This window comes from Mustela erminea, chromosome 10 (genome assembly GCF_009829155.1).
Source record: "Mustela erminea isolate mMusErm1 chromosome 10, mMusErm1.Pri, whole genome shotgun sequence".
NCBI classification, from domain to species: domain Eukaryota; kingdom Metazoa; phylum Chordata; class Mammalia; order Carnivora; family Mustelidae; genus Mustela; species Mustela erminea.
Window position 1 is genome coordinate 93396608 of NC_045623.1, and position 20922 is coordinate 93417529.

The 20922-nt window shown below is 54.4% G+C and overlaps 1 protein-coding gene across 3 annotated transcripts in view; it reads right to left on the reverse strand.

Moving 5' to 3' along the window:
• EPHB2 (EPH receptor B2) overlaps positions 1 to 15807 on the reverse strand; it is a 181944-nt gene extending 166137 nt beyond the window's left edge. For 2 of the 3 annotated variants that reach the window (XM_032302011.1, XM_032302009.1), the window contains exon 1: positions 15573 to 15807. In XM_032302011.1, coding sequence (XP_032157902.1) covers positions 15573 to 15633 — 61 coding nt within the window. In that variant the 5' untranslated portion in view covers positions 15634 to 15807. The remainder of the gene's footprint in view (positions 1 to 15572) is intronic. The other variant, XM_032302008.1, reaches the window with a different exon arrangement.
• Between the last annotated feature and the right edge of the window lie 5115 nt (positions 15808 to 20922).

Consider the following 20922-nt stretch of genomic DNA (forward strand, 5'->3'; position numbering starts at 1 on the left):
CTAAGATCCAGGCCAGCGGCTGGCTCTGTGTGACCTCAGGTGGTGTGCTGTCCCTTTCTGGGCCTCAGTTTCCCCATATGTCCGGCTCTAGCATTTTAAGTGCTGTGATGGTTCCAGGTGTGCTGTTTGTCCAGGCTCTGTAGATGAGCTGAGCCCTAGCAGAGTGGCCACAACCCTTCCCTGGCACAGAGGGGTGAGGTGAGGGTGGGGGTAGGGAGGACAGGATCCCAAAGAACATTCTGGAAGGTGGGAGGCTCTGGGGAGGGAAGAAGGGGCTAGGCAGCTGCCCTCCCCTGATATATTCACTCTGTCAGGGTCCCCACCATTCTGGCCCACCTTCCCCCCGCCCGTACTGGCTACATTCTGGCCCCACCCCCAGCCAGAGTAGCTGGCCAACTGCTCTGCACCCAGGCTCTGGCTTATTTGAGGCCAGCCCTGGGCAGCCCCTCCCCTCAGCCTCGAGCCTGCCTCTCCTCGCTCTGGATCTGCCCTGGATGCCAGCCTCCGTGGCCACCTTCCTGAACCCTTCCCTGCTTTTGCTTTCCTTCAGTGGCTCCTCATTGCCTCCAAGTCCAAACCCCCTCGCTTGTACTCAAGGGCTCTCTTCCGTGGCTCAAACCTTCCCTTCCAGCCTCACCTCGCATTTCCCTAACACACTTTCATTCCCTGTGGCTCCTGAGAACCTGCCCTCTCCCAGCCTCTAGGTCTTTGCTCAGGCTGTTCCCACTGCGAAGCATGTCCCTCATTCCATTCCTTGTGTGTCAAAAATCCTAGGTCGACAAACCTGCCTCCCCCGACAGCCCAGGCTGGAAGACATTCCCCTGTAGCACTCAGTATAGACCATCATCTCTGAACCTGCTTTTTCATCTGCAAAGCAAGTGCTGCTAACTATTACCTACAGCTGCTGCGGGGAGTCAGCGGGAACGTGTCTGAAAATCAGCCAGTATGGGGCCTAGCCTGTAACAGGGACTCGGTGGTGGGAGGCGGTTCTGATGACGAGGTTAATGGAGAAGAGAAGAAAGAGAACAAGAAGGGGAAGGAACAAGAGATGGAAACGAAAGAAGAGGAAGGGGACCTGTCCCACCACTCTACTGGGATACAACTCATTGACATCAGAATGCGAATTCTGTTGAATTCCTATGTCCTTTGGCATCCTATAAGCTTTCATTAAGGACTACTGAATGAATAGACAATGGATGGATGGATGGATGGATGGATGGACAGACGGATGGATAGAAGGAAGGTGGAATATGGAAAGGAAGGAAGGGTGTGTGGACAGATGAACAGAAACAGAGAGGTCTGGAGGCGACTGAGTGTGCTATCCCAGAAGCCTAGCAGCACGGCATCCCACTGGCAGATGAGGATTCTGGGACCACATGCCAAATCTGTTCCCCCTGGCTCCAAGCTCCTGTGCTCCCGGCCAGCATCGGTCTGCTCTCAAGGTTGAGCGAGTGGAAGCTCAGGGCAGCTGATGCCCAGGGGAGTTCCCGCTCTTCCTCCACCTGTCACCAGCCTCTGAGAGCACCGGCCCCTGACAGCAGGAACATATCTCCAAAAATATGAGCCAAGTCAATGGGAAAATAGGATTTACTTTACAGAAATTCACTTTGGGGGCCAACTTCTCCAGAACTCCCCAGTGCAGAAAGTTTGGCAAATCCACAGTCAATGGCTCAGAAGAGTTCTCCAAACCTGGGGAGTATGCTGTTTGCCAGCACTTTCCAGGGCCAGAAACTGGAGAATAAGGAAATATCACAGTCTAGATACCAGAGGGCATCTAGAGAGGTGGAGAACTGCACTGCGGTTTCGGTGTTTGCTAATTTTTCTACCCATTTATCCATCCGGCTATCTAAAATATGCAGCTATCCGCCATTAGCCAGCCAGCCAGCCAACCAACCGTCCGTCCATCCATGCAACTATCCATTCATTCATTCATCCTCTTTCCATCCAGCCTCTTACCCATCCAACCGTCAATCAAGCAATGGGTGCTCAAGCACCCATCCAACGGTTGAGCTGCTCTCCACTCATCCAATTGTACACTACCCAACCAGTATGGTTGAGGACCTCCCAGTATGGCTGGGGGTGGGGGAGTAAGACAGGCATGTCGACACAGTACACATTATAAAATGGGTATGTACAGAGGCCACCAAGGATAGTTGGCTCAACATCGTACATAGCAGCAGGAAGGACCAGAGAGAGAGGTCAGAGCAAGCTTCAAACAGGAGGAGATGCTCAAGCTTGGTCTTGATAAGCAGCAGAAATTAGCCAGAGAGAGGGCCACCCAGGAAAGGGGTCATCAGGAAACAGCATGGTGGATTCTAGAAGTCCAAAGGCCTGAGTCCCTATAACCACCTGGTTAACTGTGAACCATGGGCCAGTTCTCAGTTTTTCCAAGTCCACTGGACTCTATAATTTCCTCTCGATACCCAGAAAGAAAGGGCCACATTATTCTGTAGCTGGGAACCAAACTGCCCTCTGCTGACCTGGGTTGCATTCTGGTGGTGACAATAGGGGTACATCCAGAAGGGAGAAAAGTGGGTCCCCCAACATTTTGTGGGACAGGCTTTGCTGTCACGCAGATGCAGGTATAAATCCCAACCTCATATTTTGCTTGAAATTACTTAAACTCTGAGTTTTTCCTTCCCTCTTCCAAAACTGAAAAAGCCACGACTGGCTCCCGCCTTGGCCATGGTGGGGACTGAATGAGCAAACCAGTGGGAAGTAGCTGGTTGGCTAGAGGGAACCCTACTTACTCTCCCCAGTCGCTGCCAAGGTTCAGCATGTGATCTAACATAGTGGTTAAGAACATGGGCTTTATCTGCCTTCGACTCAGGTTGTGATCCCAGGGTCCTGGGATCGAGTCCCGCACCAGGCTCTCTGCTCAGCAGGGAGCCTACTTTCCCCTCTCTCTCTGCCTACTTGTGATCTCTGTCTGTCAAAATAAATAAATAAAATCTTAAAAAAAAAAAAAAAAAAGAAGAACGTGGGCTTTAGACTTGCATATGTCAGTTCTCAATAATACTAGTTCTTTGTCCACGCCTGTAAGTTCTGGTCAAACACGCACATACGTGCACACATACCCGTACCCAGAGGGGAGCAGATGGGGCAAAATCTTCCATAACTGTTGAATCTGGGTGAAGGATCCATAGGTGTTTATTGTACTACACTTTCAACTTTCCTGTATATTTGAAACATTAAAGAGAAGAAGAAATCAACTCTTTGTTGATCTGTCGTAAAGTCAGGCTCCCTGAGATAGGATTCCAGCTCCATTACTGACTGTAGGCAAATTACTTAACATCTCTGAGCCTTAATTTTCTTGTCTCTAGGACGCAGGTCCTAGTAACACCCAAATCCCGTGGCTGGTCTCTAGCAAGCCCTCAGTAAATGTTAGTTGCTGCTCTGATGATTCTTCTTCTTCTTCTCACAGGAACCGCTGAGAAGCTGAGGTGGGGAGGGGTTCAGCAAACACCTGCTTTTCATACGTCATCTCTTTTAACTCCCCCAGACGACGCCACAGGGCAGGCGAGATCATCCTCATTTTACAGACGAGAGAAACTGAGGCGGAGGAGGATGAAGTGACCTACCCCCAGGTGACACAACAGACACGTGGAGAAGCCGGGATTGGAACGGTCTGCCCATCTCCAACATCCAGGATCTTCCTTTGGGGTCTCCTGCCTCTTCCACGTCCCTGGACCCAGGCCAAGGGGACATCAGAACGCTTTCAACTCCAGAAGGGAGTCCCAAGCTTTGCTGGCATGGCCGGGCTTCCGGGCCGGCTCAGGGACACCCAGCGTCAGGGCCTCTCGGCTGTTCTCCCGAGAGCCACGGGAGCTGCCATCTGAGGCCGTGGGGGAATGACAGCTGACGCTGATGGGGACAGGCAAGAGGACGGATGGGCCGGGGCCCTGACTCGAACAGACTCCCTGGGCCACGGCCTTTCGTGGGTTCCAGAAAGGCCCTGCGGGCTCTGGCCGAGGCTGTTCCCAGGCTCTGCCTCCCCGTGAGAGGCGGAGAAGCCCCATTCAGGCGGGACGCATCCCACTGTGCGCTAAGCCGCTTTCTCCCCACTTACATGTTTCCGATGCTTTTTGTCCTTCCGGCTTCCCATGGACTCAGGCCAAGTGACAAGTTGGTGCTGTGGACATATGTCGTCGCCATAATGGGAATGTTGACCCCACGCTCTCTCCCTGCTGCGGCCAGGCAGCTTGCACCCCGCCCTGGTGCTTGGCACGCCCTGTTCTCAGCCACACAGGGCCCTCTCCAGCTCCCCGGCGCACCGCACACTCAGAGGCCCCCCGCCCGGACCTTTGCAGATGCCATCCCATCGCCTACAATGCCTGCCTCGCCGCGTCTTCCCCGGCTCCTCCTTAAGAATCATCTAAGAAGTTGCTTCTTAGGAAGACTTTCCTAGCCCAGTGTCACAGAGGAAGAAATGGTGGCTCAAGGAGGTAAGTTAAAGGGCCAAGGTCATGCTGTGGAGTCAAGCCGAAGGTCCAACCTGGCACGGTTCTATTGTAAGACCAAGGGCTTTCCACTCCAGCCACTCTACCTCAAAGAAGAAACCCAACGGAAGACATGCCCTTTGCTTTCAAACACGGCAGATAGCTGCAAGAAGGAGCTTATGCTTCTGGGTTGTTCTGGAAGGCAGGAAGAGGAAGTGTGGAGCGAAATTACAGGGAAAGGAATCCCCCGATTCAAGATTAACACCCACTTCCGGCAACCTCCCTACCTACGAGCTGTGTGACCTGGGGTGAGTCACTTCAGCTCTTGGCACCCCCGTTTCTCCATCTGTAAAATGGGGATAACGATGCTCTTGCTATGTGGCTCCTCCCCCCGCCCCCGCCCCCAACACACCTGAACCAGAGCTTGTCAACTGCCAGTCAGTGAACGAGATCCAGCCCCCAAACATGGTTTGGGTTGACCAGGACTATGTTTTAGAATGCACTGCACAAACGTGTAAAAGCTCTTTTTTCCCATACACATCAAAACACTGAAAAATCAGAGGATGTGAGAGAATTGAACCCCAATTCCAGCACAGCAACACAGTCAGGAGCGGGTAGCACCTGCCTTCCTTGGAGGACAGGTCCTATCTCTGGGACACTGTCGTCTAACAATCGGCTCCCACTCAGAGCTCAGTGTCCCCCCAACCCACTCCATCTCCCCACTGGCACAACATATCTGGGCACTCTGGGCCAACCTATGGTCCAAACTTAGATCTGACAGCAGCAGGCCAATGCCTCTAGACTTCTTAGTTTCCGCCAAGGCTTCCCTACCCCTGTAGTGGCCCTTGGCCAAGGTGGGAGTGACAAACTGGTCACACCGTTACAGGTTCTTTTACAGCTCAGTGAAGAACACAGTTGCTCCTTGCCATGGCCTTCTGAGGTGGGTGAAATCATGATCCTCAATTTTACTGATAAGGAAACTGAGGCCCTGAGGGGTGATGTGTCCTGCCCCAGGCCACAGGGGTGCCTTGGCCCCATTCTCCAAATTCAGTTCCACCAAACCAGGGCCCCCTTCTCTGATCTTATGCCTCATGCCAGATCTTGAATATCTGTGATTCTGGCTGCCGTGTTTAATTATTTGTCATTTGCTGCATAAACATCTATTTCATGCCTGTCACGAGCTTTGTGCTGAGCATGGGATAAGGTGAAGAGGAGAGTCCCTCGCCCTCTCGGGGGAGACAGATCACCCTGGAAGCCAGTGCAGGGAAGCAGTGTGGGGGGGTGGAGTGGGAGGGAAGAGAAGGTAGGGAGTAGGGTTTCTGGCTTCCTGTTCTACACACCCCTGCACCAGACTATAAGCTCCCTGTAGCAGATCGTCTCCAAATATGGCCACTGCTAATGCCTCCCATTGGCATGGCTAGACACAAAGCCACTCCTCCCATTAAGGGGGCGGGTCTAAGCCCAAATTTGGCCCACAGGTTGGCTCAGAGCACTTGGAGATGTGTGCCGGTGGCGAAGTGGGTGGGTGGGAGATACCAATCTCCTCCAAAGATGTGCTGAAGACCATGGGCAATGCAGAGCCAAATTTTATGTGTTAAAGCACTGAGCTAGAAATGGGGCTTTCTTGGGAGCACCTGGCTGGCTCAGTCAGCAGGATGTGCGACTTTTGCTCTCAGGGTTGTGAGTTCGAGCCCCACACAAGGCACAGAGCTTACTTAGAAAGAAAGAAGGAAAGAAAGAAAGAAAGAAAGAAATGGGACTTTCCTTTAACAAATGAGCAGAAAATCCAGCCCAGTTTATTTTCCCCCACCTTGAACCTGATAAGGAAGTCCAGGAGGAATCTAATAAGGCTCTGTGACCTTTTTTTGGTGGCAGGGGTGTTATTTTGTAACATTACAGCCTGGGTCTTCAGAAGTCTGGGTGGTTTCTGCTTCCCCATCCTGAGAACCAACCACCATGGAAAGCAAGTCAGTCTGGACCACTGCTGGTGAGAGATCCTGAGGAAGGTGAGAGCAGGCCCAGCCCCCGCCATCCTGACCAGGGCCTTGGAGAGGTACATGAGGCCACAATGGACCTTCCGGCACAACCTAGCTGAGTGTGGGCTCAAGAGTGATCCCAGCTAATGTCACAAGGAGCAGAATGAATGCTGGGCAGAACCCAGGCTGTCCACGGAATCAGAACAAATAATAACTCATTGTTTTAAGCCAGCAAGTTTTGGGATGACTTGTTACGCAGCAAAAGATAACTGATACACTTTCCAGGAACAGATCCCTGTGCTTTTTATAGCTCTCCCCTTCCCTTCCCTGCCTGGAGCCTGGCATTGGGCATTGAATGCAGGAGCTGGGAGGGACCTCCCAAACCATGGAGTCCCACCTCTTCATTTTACGAAAAGAGGCAGCTAAGGCCCAGAGAGGAGCAGTAATTTACTCCAGATCACACAGGGAGAAGGGGGCAGATCTAGAAGGAAAACTTGTGCCTCTAGGGGCAAGAAGAGTTACACAGGGGTGCCCAGGGGGCTCAGTCATTAAGCATCTGCCTTCAGCTCAGGTCATGATCCCAGGGTCCTGGGATCGAGCCCCGCATCAGGCTCCCTGCTCAGTGGGAAGCCTGCTTCTTCCTTCCCCCCTCCCTCTGCTTGTGTTCCTTCTCTCACTTTCTCTCTCTCTCTGTCAAATAAATAAATAAAATCTTTTTTTTTTTTTAAGATTTTATTTATTTGACAGACAGAGATCACAAGTAGGCAGAGAGGCAGGCAGGGGGCGGGGTGGGGGGGGAGAAGCAGACTCCCTGCTGAGCAGAGAGCCCAATACAGGGCTTGATCCCAGAACCCTGAGATCATGACCTGAGCCGAAGGCAGAGGCTTTAACCCACTGAGCCACCCAGGCACCCCAAATAAATAAAATCTTTAAAAAGAAGAAATAGAAGAAGGAGGAGGAGGAGGAGGAGAAGAAGAGTTACACAAAGGTGTAACGCAAATTGTTAGCAAGTTACCCCCAGCTCTCAAGCCGTTGGAAGAGGCAGCCACTACTCGGCTCCACCAACTGTGGCCGTGTCGGATGTGCGCCCAGCGAAGCCAGATTGTCTGACTTTTCACAGAAGCCAGAAAGAGGATTTCTCTCTAAAATCTCTTGATTTTTAAATGTTGGCAAAGAATTCAAATTGGATTGATGATCTCTGGGCCATTGAGATTGGCCTTGGGCTTCCAGCTTGGTCTGGCTGCTGACCTTGGGCAAGCAGTGTTATCCCCCCAGGCCTCAGTTTTCTCATCTCGAAAATGGGCCCCCTGGCTCCTGCCCACTTATTAGGTTGCTGTGAGAACCCGATGAGCTAATAGATTTGGAAGTACAAGCTACAAATGGCGCGGTGTCTCCCATCTCTGTGGAGGTGCCCCTTACAATATAACGAGTTAACACCCGATTTGTCTAAGTTAGAACAACATTATTCTGGCCATTATGACAGAGATTGCATTTTTATGGCAGGTTTGTGAGTTCCAGAACCCTCCCGCTTGCATTATCTCAGGATGTTGATGGAGTCAGAGGTTGGACGGCTGCCCTGGAGACCCTCGCCAGAGCCAAGCCCTTTCTCTGGGCTGGGAGGCACATTCCAGAAGCGGCTTGAGTGGCAGTAAGCAGCAAGAGCTTTGGAGTCATCTGGACCTAGGTTTGAATTCCCAACTCCCATTGCGTAGCTTTAGGTCCTTGGGCTAAAACTCTGAGCTTCAGTTTTCTCATCTGTACAATGGGCATGACACTAAAACCGGATGGTGTCTCCTGGGGCACTTGCACCAGATAACATACACGATGCCCGATGTCTGGCCCAAGAATCGATGGCCGTTATCATTACCATGGCACATTGCCAGGCAGGCAGAGACAAGAAGGAACACATAGCTATAGAAGAGCCCACCGCTCTCCTGAGATTAGGGAGGCAGAACTGGGGAAGGGATGGGTCCCAGAGAGAGAGAGGCTGAAGGGGTCTCTCAACTACCCAGGAAGAGTCAGATCCTTGCCCTAGAAGGCTCAGAACTTGATACTGTATCTCTGGTCTTTCCCGACGGTCAAGTGAAGTGGTGTGGGGGGAGACGGAGCCGGAGTCCCCCAGTGAGTCAGCACCCATGCTTCCCCACTTGGAAGCCCATTTGCTGTTGGTATAGGGCAGTAACGACTGGTTAATATTTACCCCATGGCCATCAGCCCTGACGCACACACTCGCCTTTATCTTGTGTGGATTAACACGTTCATTCCTCACAACCACCTCAAGAGCAGGAAACCATCCCCATCTCGTTTTTGTTTTTTTTTTTTTAAGATCTTATTTATCGAGAGAGAAAAGTGAGAGAGAGCGAGAGTGTGTAACTGCACAAACTGGGGGCTGGGTCGGGGGGAGAGGCAGAGGGAGAAGCAGACCCCCCCCCCCCGCTGAGCAGGGAACCTGATGCGGGACTCGAACCCAGGACCCTGGGATCATGACCTGAGCCAAAGGCAGATGCTTAACCGACTGAACCACCCAGGTGTTGCTGTTATCCCCATTTTAGAGAACAGGGTGCTTGGACTCAGACAGGTTCAGTAATCCACCAGAGGACACGCAGTAAAGTATGGTCTGACTCCAGAACCCTTTCCTGTAGCACCCAGGCTAGGCTGTTTATGGAACAAGAGAGAAAGTGGTCAGGGCTAAGCTAAAGGGCTGTGGGGTTTCAGAGAAAGGAGCAAGCACTCTGGCGAGGAGTGAAGGTGCTGACATTTCACAGTAATGACAACCAGTGAACGTCCAGAAACAACCACGGGGCAGGTTGCACGGCTGGTCATTGTTATAGCATCTCATTTAATCCTCTCCAGGAGCCGGAGCGAAACAAATACATTTACATCTCCGGGTTAATGTGAGGGAGCTAAGGTTCGGCACATCACTTGTCATGGGCCACAGAGCAGGCCTCCTCCCTGAGGACACCCCCTGCCCCCAGGGGGCTACAGCGGGGTGATAGATAGTTCCAGGAAGCTCACCTTGCATGGGCCAGGCTAACGTGGCCTGCCCAAGCTCCCCAGGTGACACAGGGGCGCCAAAGGGACAGGTGTCCCTTCTCCCACCCTCCAGAAGGCAGCTGCCTTAAGAGGCCCTAAAGGGATTTCCAGCCGCCTTATCAGACTGAGCCGATCCCAATCAGGAAGCTTCTAGGTGCTGTCGCATCAACGGCCTGCCCCACCCCCGGGAGCTGTGCAAACATTCTTCCCTGCCCTCCCCCCAGCCCAGCCTCTCCGTTCACCAGCAGGCAGGCAGCCCGGGCAGGTGGCGCTAACTCTGATTGATTTCGCTTCATTTCAGTCTTTTCCAGTTTCCCGCTGCGGCTTCTCTTCCTTTTTCCCAGGAGTCCTGTGGTTTATCTTAGGCCTCTGGGGGACAAATCTGTCTGCCCAATGGAAAAGACCAGGGGAATGTGTTAAAGACACAGACTCCTAGGCCTTGTTCTTGATCTATCAAATCTCCAGCTAAGTCAGGCAAGCAGGCCAGGCCCACCTCTGCCAGGAGGCCGTCCGGATCGCACCCCTCCACCCAGGGAGAGAGCACAGCTCCCCTACCTTGCCCGGTCCAGGCCTCCTGTCCTCAGCCAGCTCCATCCACACCTTCCTGCGGGGGTCGGACCTGCAGCCTAAACTCATAGGTGAGCCCGGGGTGGCGGAGTTGCCCTGCTGTCACCCTGGGCTTTGCTGAGAGCCCGGCACAGCTGCCCAGAGAACCTCCTGCTCTCAAGCCGATGCAAAACCTTCATGGAGTTGTTGGGGGGGAGAGAGGCAAAAGCACCAGGAAGAACCACCTCATGGGAGGGCCTGGGGCCACAGCAGAGCAGAAGGGCTGGCAGGGGTGGGAGCAAATCTGGGATTCCAGAGTTAGGAGAAGCAAGCCCCCCACTGCGTGCGTTAGTGTTCTCACCATTAGTGAGCAACTTCTGAAACTAAGGACCCTCTTCCTAGGAAAATCTGTATAAACATCCAATACTCAATTACATTCTCAGGGTGATCACAGATGCCCAGAACTAAGGAGGCCTGTGGACCCCTGCTGAGAGTCCCTCTGGTAGAAGAACCCAAGTACTTGCCCCCAACAAAGCGTGGAGGAGGAGGCGGAAATGGAGCTCAGGGCCCTCCCACGCTTGGGGGCTTGCCATCCCAAGACTGGGGGGCGCTGGGAGCCCCCACCATGGGTTGAGAGAGACACTGAGGGTTGATTTGTTGCCTGCACAATCCAAATGCCAAAAAGGAGGCCATATTAGGACACGGCCATAACAGACTACGCCTACGCTCCAAGGGAGGGGTCCTTGAAAGGGCCCGGATGTTCAGGGCCACGTGCCTGAGTTTCTGACACTTTATGTGGGTGTCCACTGAAACCCGTGGGGGAACAGAAGTCCAGGGGATCTGAGTTCCTTGCCTAGGACACAGCACGCTGGGATTTTAAACCCAGATCCGACTGCCTTAGAATGTGGTGTTTCTTCTCTACCCCACGCTGGCTCTGTTTCCCCTCCGAAGCCAGTACGCCTTCCCCCGACCCTGCACCTGACATGGATTGGGTGCCCATGGATGGATGTGGGAATGAATGAATAAGTCAACTTGCTTCTGAATTATACAGCGTTTGGGTTTTAAATCTAAGCCCAGATTTCCTGGCTAAGACGGATACATGAAAGCAGCCTCCTTTAAAAATGAAAAGCAGAAGAAACAAGCATAAAAGGAAAACCAATTCCAAATTAATCCCACTGAAGGTCGCTGGGCCTTAGGCAATGCCCAAGAGGTAGGCCCAGGAGAGAGCCAGGAGGGGGTGGTGGCAGAGACCAGAAGGGTGTTGGGGGGAGGGCGGGCTCCCTCCAGCCTCACAAGAAGGGGACGACGTCTAGCACATAGGGGCTGCTCACCTATTTAAACCCTCAGGCCTGGCTGAGCTTTGTCCTGCGTACCTGTTCCAGCCGGACCCTCAGCTTCTCCCTCCGGAGAGACTGCCTTCCTCTCTCCGGCCAGGTGGACTCTCTCTTTGATCTCTGTGTCATTCCCCTGACCCTTACCACAGAACACAATGTGATATATTCGTTCACGCGCTCAACTCGGCACACATTCATTGAATGACATTGTGTCATTCAATTCCCGGGGACCCATGGGACCGGGTGCAGTTCTAGGCACGGGGATGCCACAGCAAACACGGTCGCTAACAGCCTCTTCCCTCCCAGAGTTCACAGTCTAGCAGGCCAGGTGAATACTAAACAAGGAAAGGAACAACGCCGTGGTACCGAGTCGCGTGGCCGTGCGTGCTAGGAAGCAAAACAAAGCAGGTGGGTTAGAAAGTGGCGGGACTGAGTCTGTTTTAGATGAGGTAATCACGGAAGGCCTCTGGGGAGGTGGCATTGGAACTGACCTCTTTTTACCACAACTGCGGACATAAAGTAAGCCAGGTACGTATCCTCAGGGAGCTCACAGTCTAGCTGAGAACAGCCAAGCCGGCCTTCTCTCAAGTGCGTGGGGCCACGTTTGGCTCCTCTGAACATCCCACACACTGGCTGGCGGAGATCTTTCCAAACACAAATCTGGCCAGGTCCCTCTATGGCTCCCCACTGCCCTCAGCATCAAGCCCAAATTCCTCAGCCTTCCGTCCTAGCCTTTCGGGACTTTCCTGCCCTCGACTTTCAGCCTCAACCCCCCCTTGCTGCCTTCAACACCCGCCGTCCTCGGACACACCCAAGTGAGCCCCCAGCCCACGCTTCCACGTGCGTCCACACACTGCTTCTCTTTCCAGGTAAAATCCTCCTCGTCCTCTAGTCCCAAAGGCAGCTTCCTTCACTTTTAGAGAACACAGTTCTTTATTGTGACAGGTGGTTGGGGAAGTTTCATTGCAGGAAGAATGAAACAGGGAGAGAGAATGAGGCAAAAACTAAAGCCATAAAAGAGGAAATAGCCCTCTCCCATCCTTAAACGGTCCCTGAGCCCCAGGTGGTGCCCGACTTCCTCCTGGCAACACTCTGGGGCACACTTATCACATTATATACTGCCAACTGTTTTCCCTATCAGCTTGTCCCCTATCTCCCTGCTGGCCCCAGGGTCTAGCACCACAGCAGCCAGAGAGGAAACTCCACAAACATTTGGAGACCAAATGAGCAAATGCACAGAGACCGATTTTCTCTAGACTTCAACCTTGGGATTCCATCTAGTGGCTGGTCTGTCACTGGCCTCTTCTCCTGTTGGATGTGTCCCCAGAGCACTTCCATCCCTCTCTAAGCCCCCACTCCAGATGCTCCAGACTGTGTTTCCCTGGGTGAGAGGGCGGGGAGTATCTCATGGTTTGGGGGAGTTACTGAGCTTGCCATACTTACCCTGGAGCTCCCCGCCATTCCCCCAGGAGCACATACACCTTCTCTCCCCTCTCTCATTCTAAAGCCTGGGGGTTTCCTAAGATCTTGATGCTCGGGACAACCTTGTTGGCACAGGTATGAGGAGCAGGGAGGGAAGGGAGTGCTGGCCATGTGACTCGGGCGACTCTTTGCCTCGGGGGCAGTCCTCCCGACACCCCAAGCTGCAGACCTGTCTCCACAGACTGCACCGTTCCCAGCTGAACCCCGTCTCTTCTGGGATGAGCCACGAGCAGCCCTGCCCATCCTCATCCCCCACCTCCCAAAGGCCATACACAGCTCCTTAAGGTGGGCTTTTCTTGTCCGTTATGTGGTATGAATTTCACAAACACCCCCGTGAGACAGAAAGGATGGGCCCTATAATTGCGCCTTCGCCTGACGAGGAAGAAACAGGCTCAGAGAGAGCAAGTGGGTGCATATCATGGAACCCCAAGAGACCTCCTAGACCATTTTACACAGGGGCACACTGAGGCCGCTGTAAGGGAGGGAGATAACCCAGGGTCCTGGGGTAAATTAGAAGCAGGGCCCTTGACCTCCACCTCACACCACAGCCCCATCTGTTTGGCTAGCTCCTGGTTAACCCCTAACAGACAAGATTGCTTCGTATCTTGGGGGTGGAGGGGCAAAGGAAGGGCCTGAAGCAAGGTTTGGAGTGCCCTCCCCCACCCCAGCAGCCATCCCCTCCCGTGATGTCAGCAGCCGATCAGCTCTGTGTTCCGGGGCCCATAGTCCAGCCAAGCCACGGTCTACCAGATCCCAACCATCCCCAGCCAGGGCCACGGCCGGACAGGCACGGGCCTTCCATCCACCCCATGGTAATTAAAAACACACCCAGGCCTCTTCCAACGCGAGAGGGGCCAATTTTCTTCCCCTCCAGCACCGCTGACGGCAACCTAAAGAGCAATATTTATGCCAAGCTCCCCATAATACTGTAAACATCCCAATGTATAGCGGGCCAACACATGAGTCATTTCCCCAAAGCCATAGTTAATAAGTGGTACCTCAGCCATATTCCAGGGAACTCCTGCCAGCAGCCAGGCCCGGGGCTGCCCTCCACACCCAGGGCCCGTGCCACCCTTGGTGCCCCAGTGGCCCCACTCTGGGAAACCACAGGCAACCGCCAAATCCTCTAGGAGCTGAAGGACAGCTGCCTGCGTTTGAGAAACCGGCTGCCATCTAGGGACACCCCTCTACCCCCAAACTGTGGTCACTAAAGCACACACACACACACACCACACACAAAAGTGCAAAACTAAAGTTACAGCATGGGGTTCCCCATCATGCCCTTTGCAGCAGCCACAGTCCTGCTCCTGGTCTGATCAGGTTTTTGTTCTGTTGTTTTTGTTTTTGTTTTGAGTTGCAAAAGAAGAAGGGGCTCCCCACCCACCTAAAGCGGCCTGAGATGAAGGGAACATATGCTTCACCCCTCAGCCTGGGGTGGCAGAATCCTAGAAGGGCTCACCAGGTTCAGGGGCAAGAAAAGCCAGCAATATGAGCAGAGCCCAGGCTTCAGAGACCCCAGCCCTGGGTTCTGTCTTTTATCAGGCAAAGGCCATGGGCGAGCCGCTGACCCTTCTGAGCCTCAATTTCCCTTTCTATTAAAAGGGAGTAACAATCATACCCACCCGGCTTCTGCGGAAGACTTATTTTGGGGAATCCAACAAAATTGTGGGTGGGAAAGCACTTTGTAAAGCTTAGAGTACCTTGTCAACTGTGCAGCACGTTGTAAACCACTGAGAGCTGCATGTAGTGCGAAGTACTTCATAAACTGTAAAGCGGGTTGGAAACTGTAAAGTGCAGTACGCATGAGAATCATTATTCGTATTCATTTCTCGCCCTACAAGCTTGGCCATCTCTGTGGACACACCCAGAGCCCACTAACTTTCCCTCCAGAGCAAGCTGGCTCGGGAGACCTGGCAGCCACCCTGACCCCTTGGGGGTCGGGTGGTACCAACACACGAAGCCATGGGGAGAGGGACCGGCGACCCCGGCCAAGGCCAACACATGGCAAGAGCATCTGGTCCGGCCCTGGCGGCAGCTGGAGAGTTCCCGGGGCTCCAGCGGCCACGCTGAGCTCTGCCGCCAGCGGGGCGGTGGCCGGCAGGGGTGCCCGGAGACCCCGCGCCGCGGAGAGATGCCCACGGACCCATCCCCCGCCCCCCGGAGTCCTCCCCGGGAGGGGACCCCATTGTACGCCGCGGGCGATGGGCAGGCACCGGCGCAGGGGGGCTGGCGCGTTCACTTCCACTCTGCCAGTCCCCCCCCACCCCTGCTCTTCGGGGCGCCGGCCGCATCCCGGGGGCGCAGACCGCGGGCCCCCGCCCCGGCCAGCCGCGGTGCCGCCCTCCCTCTGCTCCCTGCCAAACTTTCCAGCCCCGACTGAGCGCCGGGCCCCCGGGCCGGCGCCCCTGCACCCCGTGCCGAGCCAGGCCAGGCCCGCACGGAGGGGGTGCCCGGGCCGGGGGCGGCGAGCGCGCGTGGGCAGCCCCCGGCCCTGGGCGGCGCTCGCCGGGCTGGCTACAAAGCCTCGGCAAGATGGTCCCTTCGCCTCCTCCTGGCACAGTCAATCAGCGCCCGCCGCTCCCCGGGCGCCCGCGGGGCCCGCGCCTCCCGGCGCGGCCGGACACACCTCCCCGCGGCCACCTGCGCCCGGCGCGAGCCCCCGGGCAAACTTTGCGGGCCGCGGGGCGGAGGTGGGCGCCGGCGGCCGCCGGTGCCCGGCCGCTCCCCGCCCCCATCGCCCGCCCGCCCGCCCGCCCGCTCACCTTCCACCGCGGCGAGCAGAGGCAGCAGCAGCAGCGCGGCCCCCAGCCTCCGCAGGGCCATGGCTGCGCTTCCCGGGGCCTCGGGCCGCGGCGCCGCGGGGCCCGGGCGGCAGCGCGCGCCCCGGGCTCGGGGGGCCGGGGGGGAGCGGCGAGGCGCGGCGCACACACAGCCGCCGCCACCGCGCAGCCAGCAGAATGAGCCATCCAGCCCGGGCAGAACGGGGACCCGGGCTCCGCCAGCGCTGGGCACGGCCCACCTGAGCCGCGGGCGCGGGGGGAGCCCGGCCTCGCCGCCGCCCCCCGCTCGCACCCGGGACCCCAGCTGGCCGCGCGCGCCCCCCGAGCCCGAGCACCCCCCGCGCCTGCGGGCCCACCCCGGGGGCGGCGCGGGTGCTGGTGCACGGAGACCTCTCGCGTCGGGGCGATAGAGACCCGGAGCTCCCCCCGCGCAGCAGTGGTCTCTCCCGGCGCTGTGGCTCCTCCAGATAAAGCAGCGATTTCAGCCCAAATGTTTCTGAATTTTTATTGAATGCTGCAAAGCCGGAGAGCGTCTGGCGCGGCTGACAGGGGCAGGGAGAGGGGACCCGGGGGGAGGGCGGGGAAGGGGCTGCCCAAAGCGAGGGTTGGCCCTACCTGTCAGGGCCGGGAGTGCCACCCCCTTGCCTCAGCCCTGCCACCCGGGTCCCTGCGGCTCCGAAAGGGACCGAACTGCAATGAATGAAAAAAAAGAGAGAGAGAGAGAGAGAGAAAGAGAGAGAGAAGGGGGGTTGGAGATGGGAACAAAACAGGCGGCTTTCCCAGGCGCTGGGGCTGGGTTGGGGCCTCCGCCCGGGAGAGTGGGCCTTGGCGCTTAACACGAGGGCCTGGGGGGGGGGGTCACTCCGGCGGGGGTGGGCCGGGCCTGGCAGACAGACCCCAGGCCTACCCTCCCCGCCTTGTTCTGAGCGAGCCCGCGAGCCCCTCCCTGCAGACCCTTCTATCTGTACATTAGGATTCTCTTTCTCTGTTCGTCTTGTTCTTAATGCAGTTTGGGGGTGAAAGAGGCGGATGGGGGGCATCTGCGGAAGCCTTCCCTGGGTGGAATGGACCTCACGGTGCAGCCATGGTTTTGTGCACGGCTTTCCCTTCGGGGAGGACACAACCCCTTTTCCATCCCTGTGGGCCCAGCCCTGCTCTGACAGCTTTCATCACTATCATCATTAACAGGCCTTGCAAGACTGGATGGTGGGCAAGCTTCACGGGGCCTGCGGGAATCACCCAGGCAGGGCCCTTGGCCTTTTTGAGCTGCCTCCTGACAAACAAGACTTAACCAGGACCTTCCTGCTCTGTGGAGTGGGTGTAAGAGCTCAGTAGAGGTATGGACAGTTTAAATTCACTGCACACCACCCAGACCTGTCCTGCCCCTTTGTCCCACAAACTCTCAAAATGTCCCCACAATCCCCTCCCTTCAGAGCCCTCTCCATACCAAGAAAAGGGGACCACAGACTCTGAGAGCCCATCTAAGATTTGGAAAATTGGGTCATCTTTGGAAGCTTCGGGAGTCCGATCCTAGAAAGTCACCAGGAGGAAGTGGGCCCTGACGGCTGGGGTAGACTGCTTGGGAAGGAGCCAGCGGAAGAAATTGGGGGGGGGGGGGGTAGGGGGGTCTATCCCCCTCCCAAGCCCGTGGGTTCCTCCTTGACCAGGGTCAAGATCCGCTGGAGGTAGGGCTGGCCTTTATTTTCAGTTCTTGCTTTGTCAGACTTTGCAGAAGATCTAGGGTTTGGGAGACCCTGAGCTTGGCCCATCCTGGGACAAGACTCCCTCTCCTGGGCAGAGCAGCCCAAGCTACTGCACACACTGAGAGCCATCACCCAGGTGCCCCATCCCTTCCCAATTCAACAAATGTTTCTGGAGCACCTGTTACTATGTGTGCCATGGACCGAGCTCTTCTGCATGGTTTCTCTCCTTGTGCCCTTGTCACCACCTACCCACTCCATCGGTACCTCCTCCTTTGACCCAAAATAGGGACAGTGGAGGCATTAATCATGGATCTGGTACCAGATCCTTGTTCCCTTATAGCTTGTTCCCTGAAACTTTCAGCCCTGTGAGGTAGGTGCTCACCTTTTCAGACAAGGAAACGGAGGACCAGAAAACTCGTCCAAGGTCATACAGCAAGTCAGAGCTAGGGTTCCACGCCAGGCTTGTCTGAGCCCAGCTCTGTCCCCTCTCAGGACTTTCATGGATCCTTCAAACTCAGGAACCCATTTATCAACTTCCTATATCCCCTCTACACTGATAAGGAAACTGAGGCCTGAAGAGGGAAATGACTTACTCAACATTATATAATTAAATACAGATCAGTCCAGGGGCTTTAACTGGCTCTAAAGAAAAATAATGATAATAATAAAATAAAGCCCCCTTAGCTCCCATCTTTTTCTCCCTAAACAATATCTTACTCCCCATTTGGGACCCTCTGGCTGCGCCTCTCCTCACCGATCTCAGGCAACTGCCCTTGGCCATGCCTTTGTCCCGCTGTGCAGTCTGCCAGGGTGCTGCCCTTTGCTCTGCAGGCTTCAATTTGGCCCCCCTCACCCCCCACCAAGAGCTTTAATTGACCTTGGCCTCACTCCCTCTCCGAGCTTTTGCACTTTGCAGTTTCCTGAAAGATGGTCAGCCCCCTGCAGAACCTTTGCTGGGGTCTCAGATTGTTTGTTTCTGATTTGCATCTTATCTCCGCCACCCCTGCAGACTGTGAGCTGCCTGCAGGCAGCGCTGGGACTCAGAATAATAAACCTGCAGGGCAGGAGGCCCCGGAAAGCAGCTGACCCACTCCCCTCAGCTGCGAGGAAGACACGGCTTAACTTCATTTGTCTAATGACAACAGCTACTCACATTTGCAATCACGCTTTAACAGTTTACAAAGCAGTGTTCACACCCATCAGCTCGACTGATGCTAATTCAACCAGCCTATCCTGCCAGCCAGCCTGGCAGCAGTGGAAGCTCCATTTTTCAGAAGGGGAAACTGGGGCCCAGAGAGGGGAAAAAAAGTACTTACCCAAGGACACACAGCAGATTTGGGGGTAGGTGTACGGCTGCAACTAGCCTTCAGTCACCCGATTCGTCCAGATCTCTTCCAATCCAATTTGATTAATAAACATCAATGGAGCACTTCCTACATGCCAGGCATGGGGGAGGCAGGGCCAGGTGCGAGAAGGCCCTGCTCTTCTAGAACCTTCCTTCTGCCGTATAAGACCGTTACATGGAAAAGATAACTAAGGTACTGATACATGCCAGGAAGACGCTAAAACAGGGTGATGGGAACTTGGGTGACTGGTGCGGGAGGAAGCTACTCTAGCTGGAGAATCAGAGAAGTCCTCTTTGAAGACTGAAACATAGACATGACAGCTTAAACCTGGATGATGAGGGGGCCACCATGTACAAGGGTGGAAAAAAGAGTCCCAAGGAGAAACTGCAAATGCGAAGGCCCTGAGGTGAGCCTATCCTGAGCACCTTCTAGGAATCGTAGCTGAAGCATGGCAAGCAACCGGAGTGTGGAGCAGATTAGGTCAGAGAGAAGAAAAATGGATTGTATTTTAAGCACAATGGGGAGGAATCAAGGATTATAAAGAGAGAATCGCTGTGTGACCTTGGGCAGTGCACTCACCCTCTCTGGGCCCCACTTGCCAGGAACACAGAATGAAGGCCTTGGCTGAGGTGGTTTTCTGAGGCCACTTTCTGCTCTGACTCCATTGTTGTGGATTCAGCGGAGACAACAAAAGCTGTGTCCTCATCTCCCCCATACCAGCAGAATGAGTCCTGGGTCTTCTGGGCTCTGAGGCCTTCTTCCTGAGGGCTTTCTGAAAAGGAAACTTGTTATGCCGAGTGACAGACGTAGAGGTCACCTCACAGTGTAATTATGTCTCTAACTTCCATCCCAATGCCTCTTCTCTCCCCACACGCAGGACCTGTGGGGGACACGGCCAGGGGTGGGTCAGACCCCAGTTGGAGCCAGTGCGAGACCAGACAGAGTTCAAGTTCTAGTTCTGCTGCTCCTTTGCTGTGAGACCTTGGACAGGGCCTTTCCCCTCTCTGGACCTGCGCAAGCCCGGGCAGATCTTTCCTCACAGATCCTTCCTCATGAAATTCACAGACCAGCACTGTCCAGCAAGATATAATATAAGACCCACACACAATTTTTAAATTTTCCGGTAACCACATTAAAAAAAAAAAAAAAAAACAGGGCGAAGTTTGTTTTAATACATTTATCTAACCCGGTATGTTCAAAATACTAGTTTCAACATGCAATTAATGAACCATTTGACTTTTTTTTTCGTACTAAGTCTTTGAAATCTGGTGTGTATTTTTTTTTTTAAGATTTTATTTATTTATTTGACAGAGATCACAAGTAGGCAGAGAGGCAGGCAGAGAGAGAGGGGGAAGCAGGTCCCTGCTGAGGAGAGAGCCCGATGTGGGGCTTGATCCCAGGACCCTGAGATCATGACCTGAGCCGAAGGCAGAGGCTTTAACCCACTGAGCCACCCAGGCGCCCTGGTGTGTATTTTATATTTTAGCATCTCTCAATTTACACCAGCCACATCTCAAGGGCTCTGCCCTTGGCTACATGTGACTAGTGGCTAGTGGTTACCATATTGAATAGCATAGATTTAGACACTGACGTCAATAATTACCCTACGGAGCAAAAAGTGCTCTTTAATACAAGCTGTTCAAACACTCGAGGGGCACAGAGGACGAAGTCACTCCCTCCCTCCAGAGAAGGAAGGCTTCCTGGAGGAGGTGACAATTGAAAGATGAAAGAATCTTACTGATGGTCCATATCTTTCCTTTCTCTTTTAAGAAAACATTTTATACCTCATGATAAAAGTGGAACATACCCACTGATAAAAATAAAGAAGATATAAAAGAGTTTGGGGGAAAACAAAAACCACCCATCATTTCCCCAACCTGAGAGCCACTGTTCATGGTTTTTTTTTTTTAAAGAATTTTATTTTTAAAAAGATTTTATTTATTTATTTATTTATTTTAAGATTTTCTTTATTTATTTGACAGACAGAGATCACAAGTAGGCAGAGAAGCAGGCAGAGGAAGAGGAGGAAGCAGGCTCCCTGCTGAGCAGAGAGCCCAATGCGGGGCTTGATCCCAGGACCCTGGGATCATGACCCTGGAAGAAGGCAGAGGCTTTAACCCACTGAGCCCCCGAGGCGCCCCCACTGTTCATGTTTTGAACCATTTCCTTTCAGGCATTTTTCTAGACGCAAGTAATTTGCACATAACTAGAAGCTTTCCAAATGCACAGTGTTCTGTCCTATTCCCCCCCCCACCAACCCCCCCGCCCGCTGTGTGTGGGGGG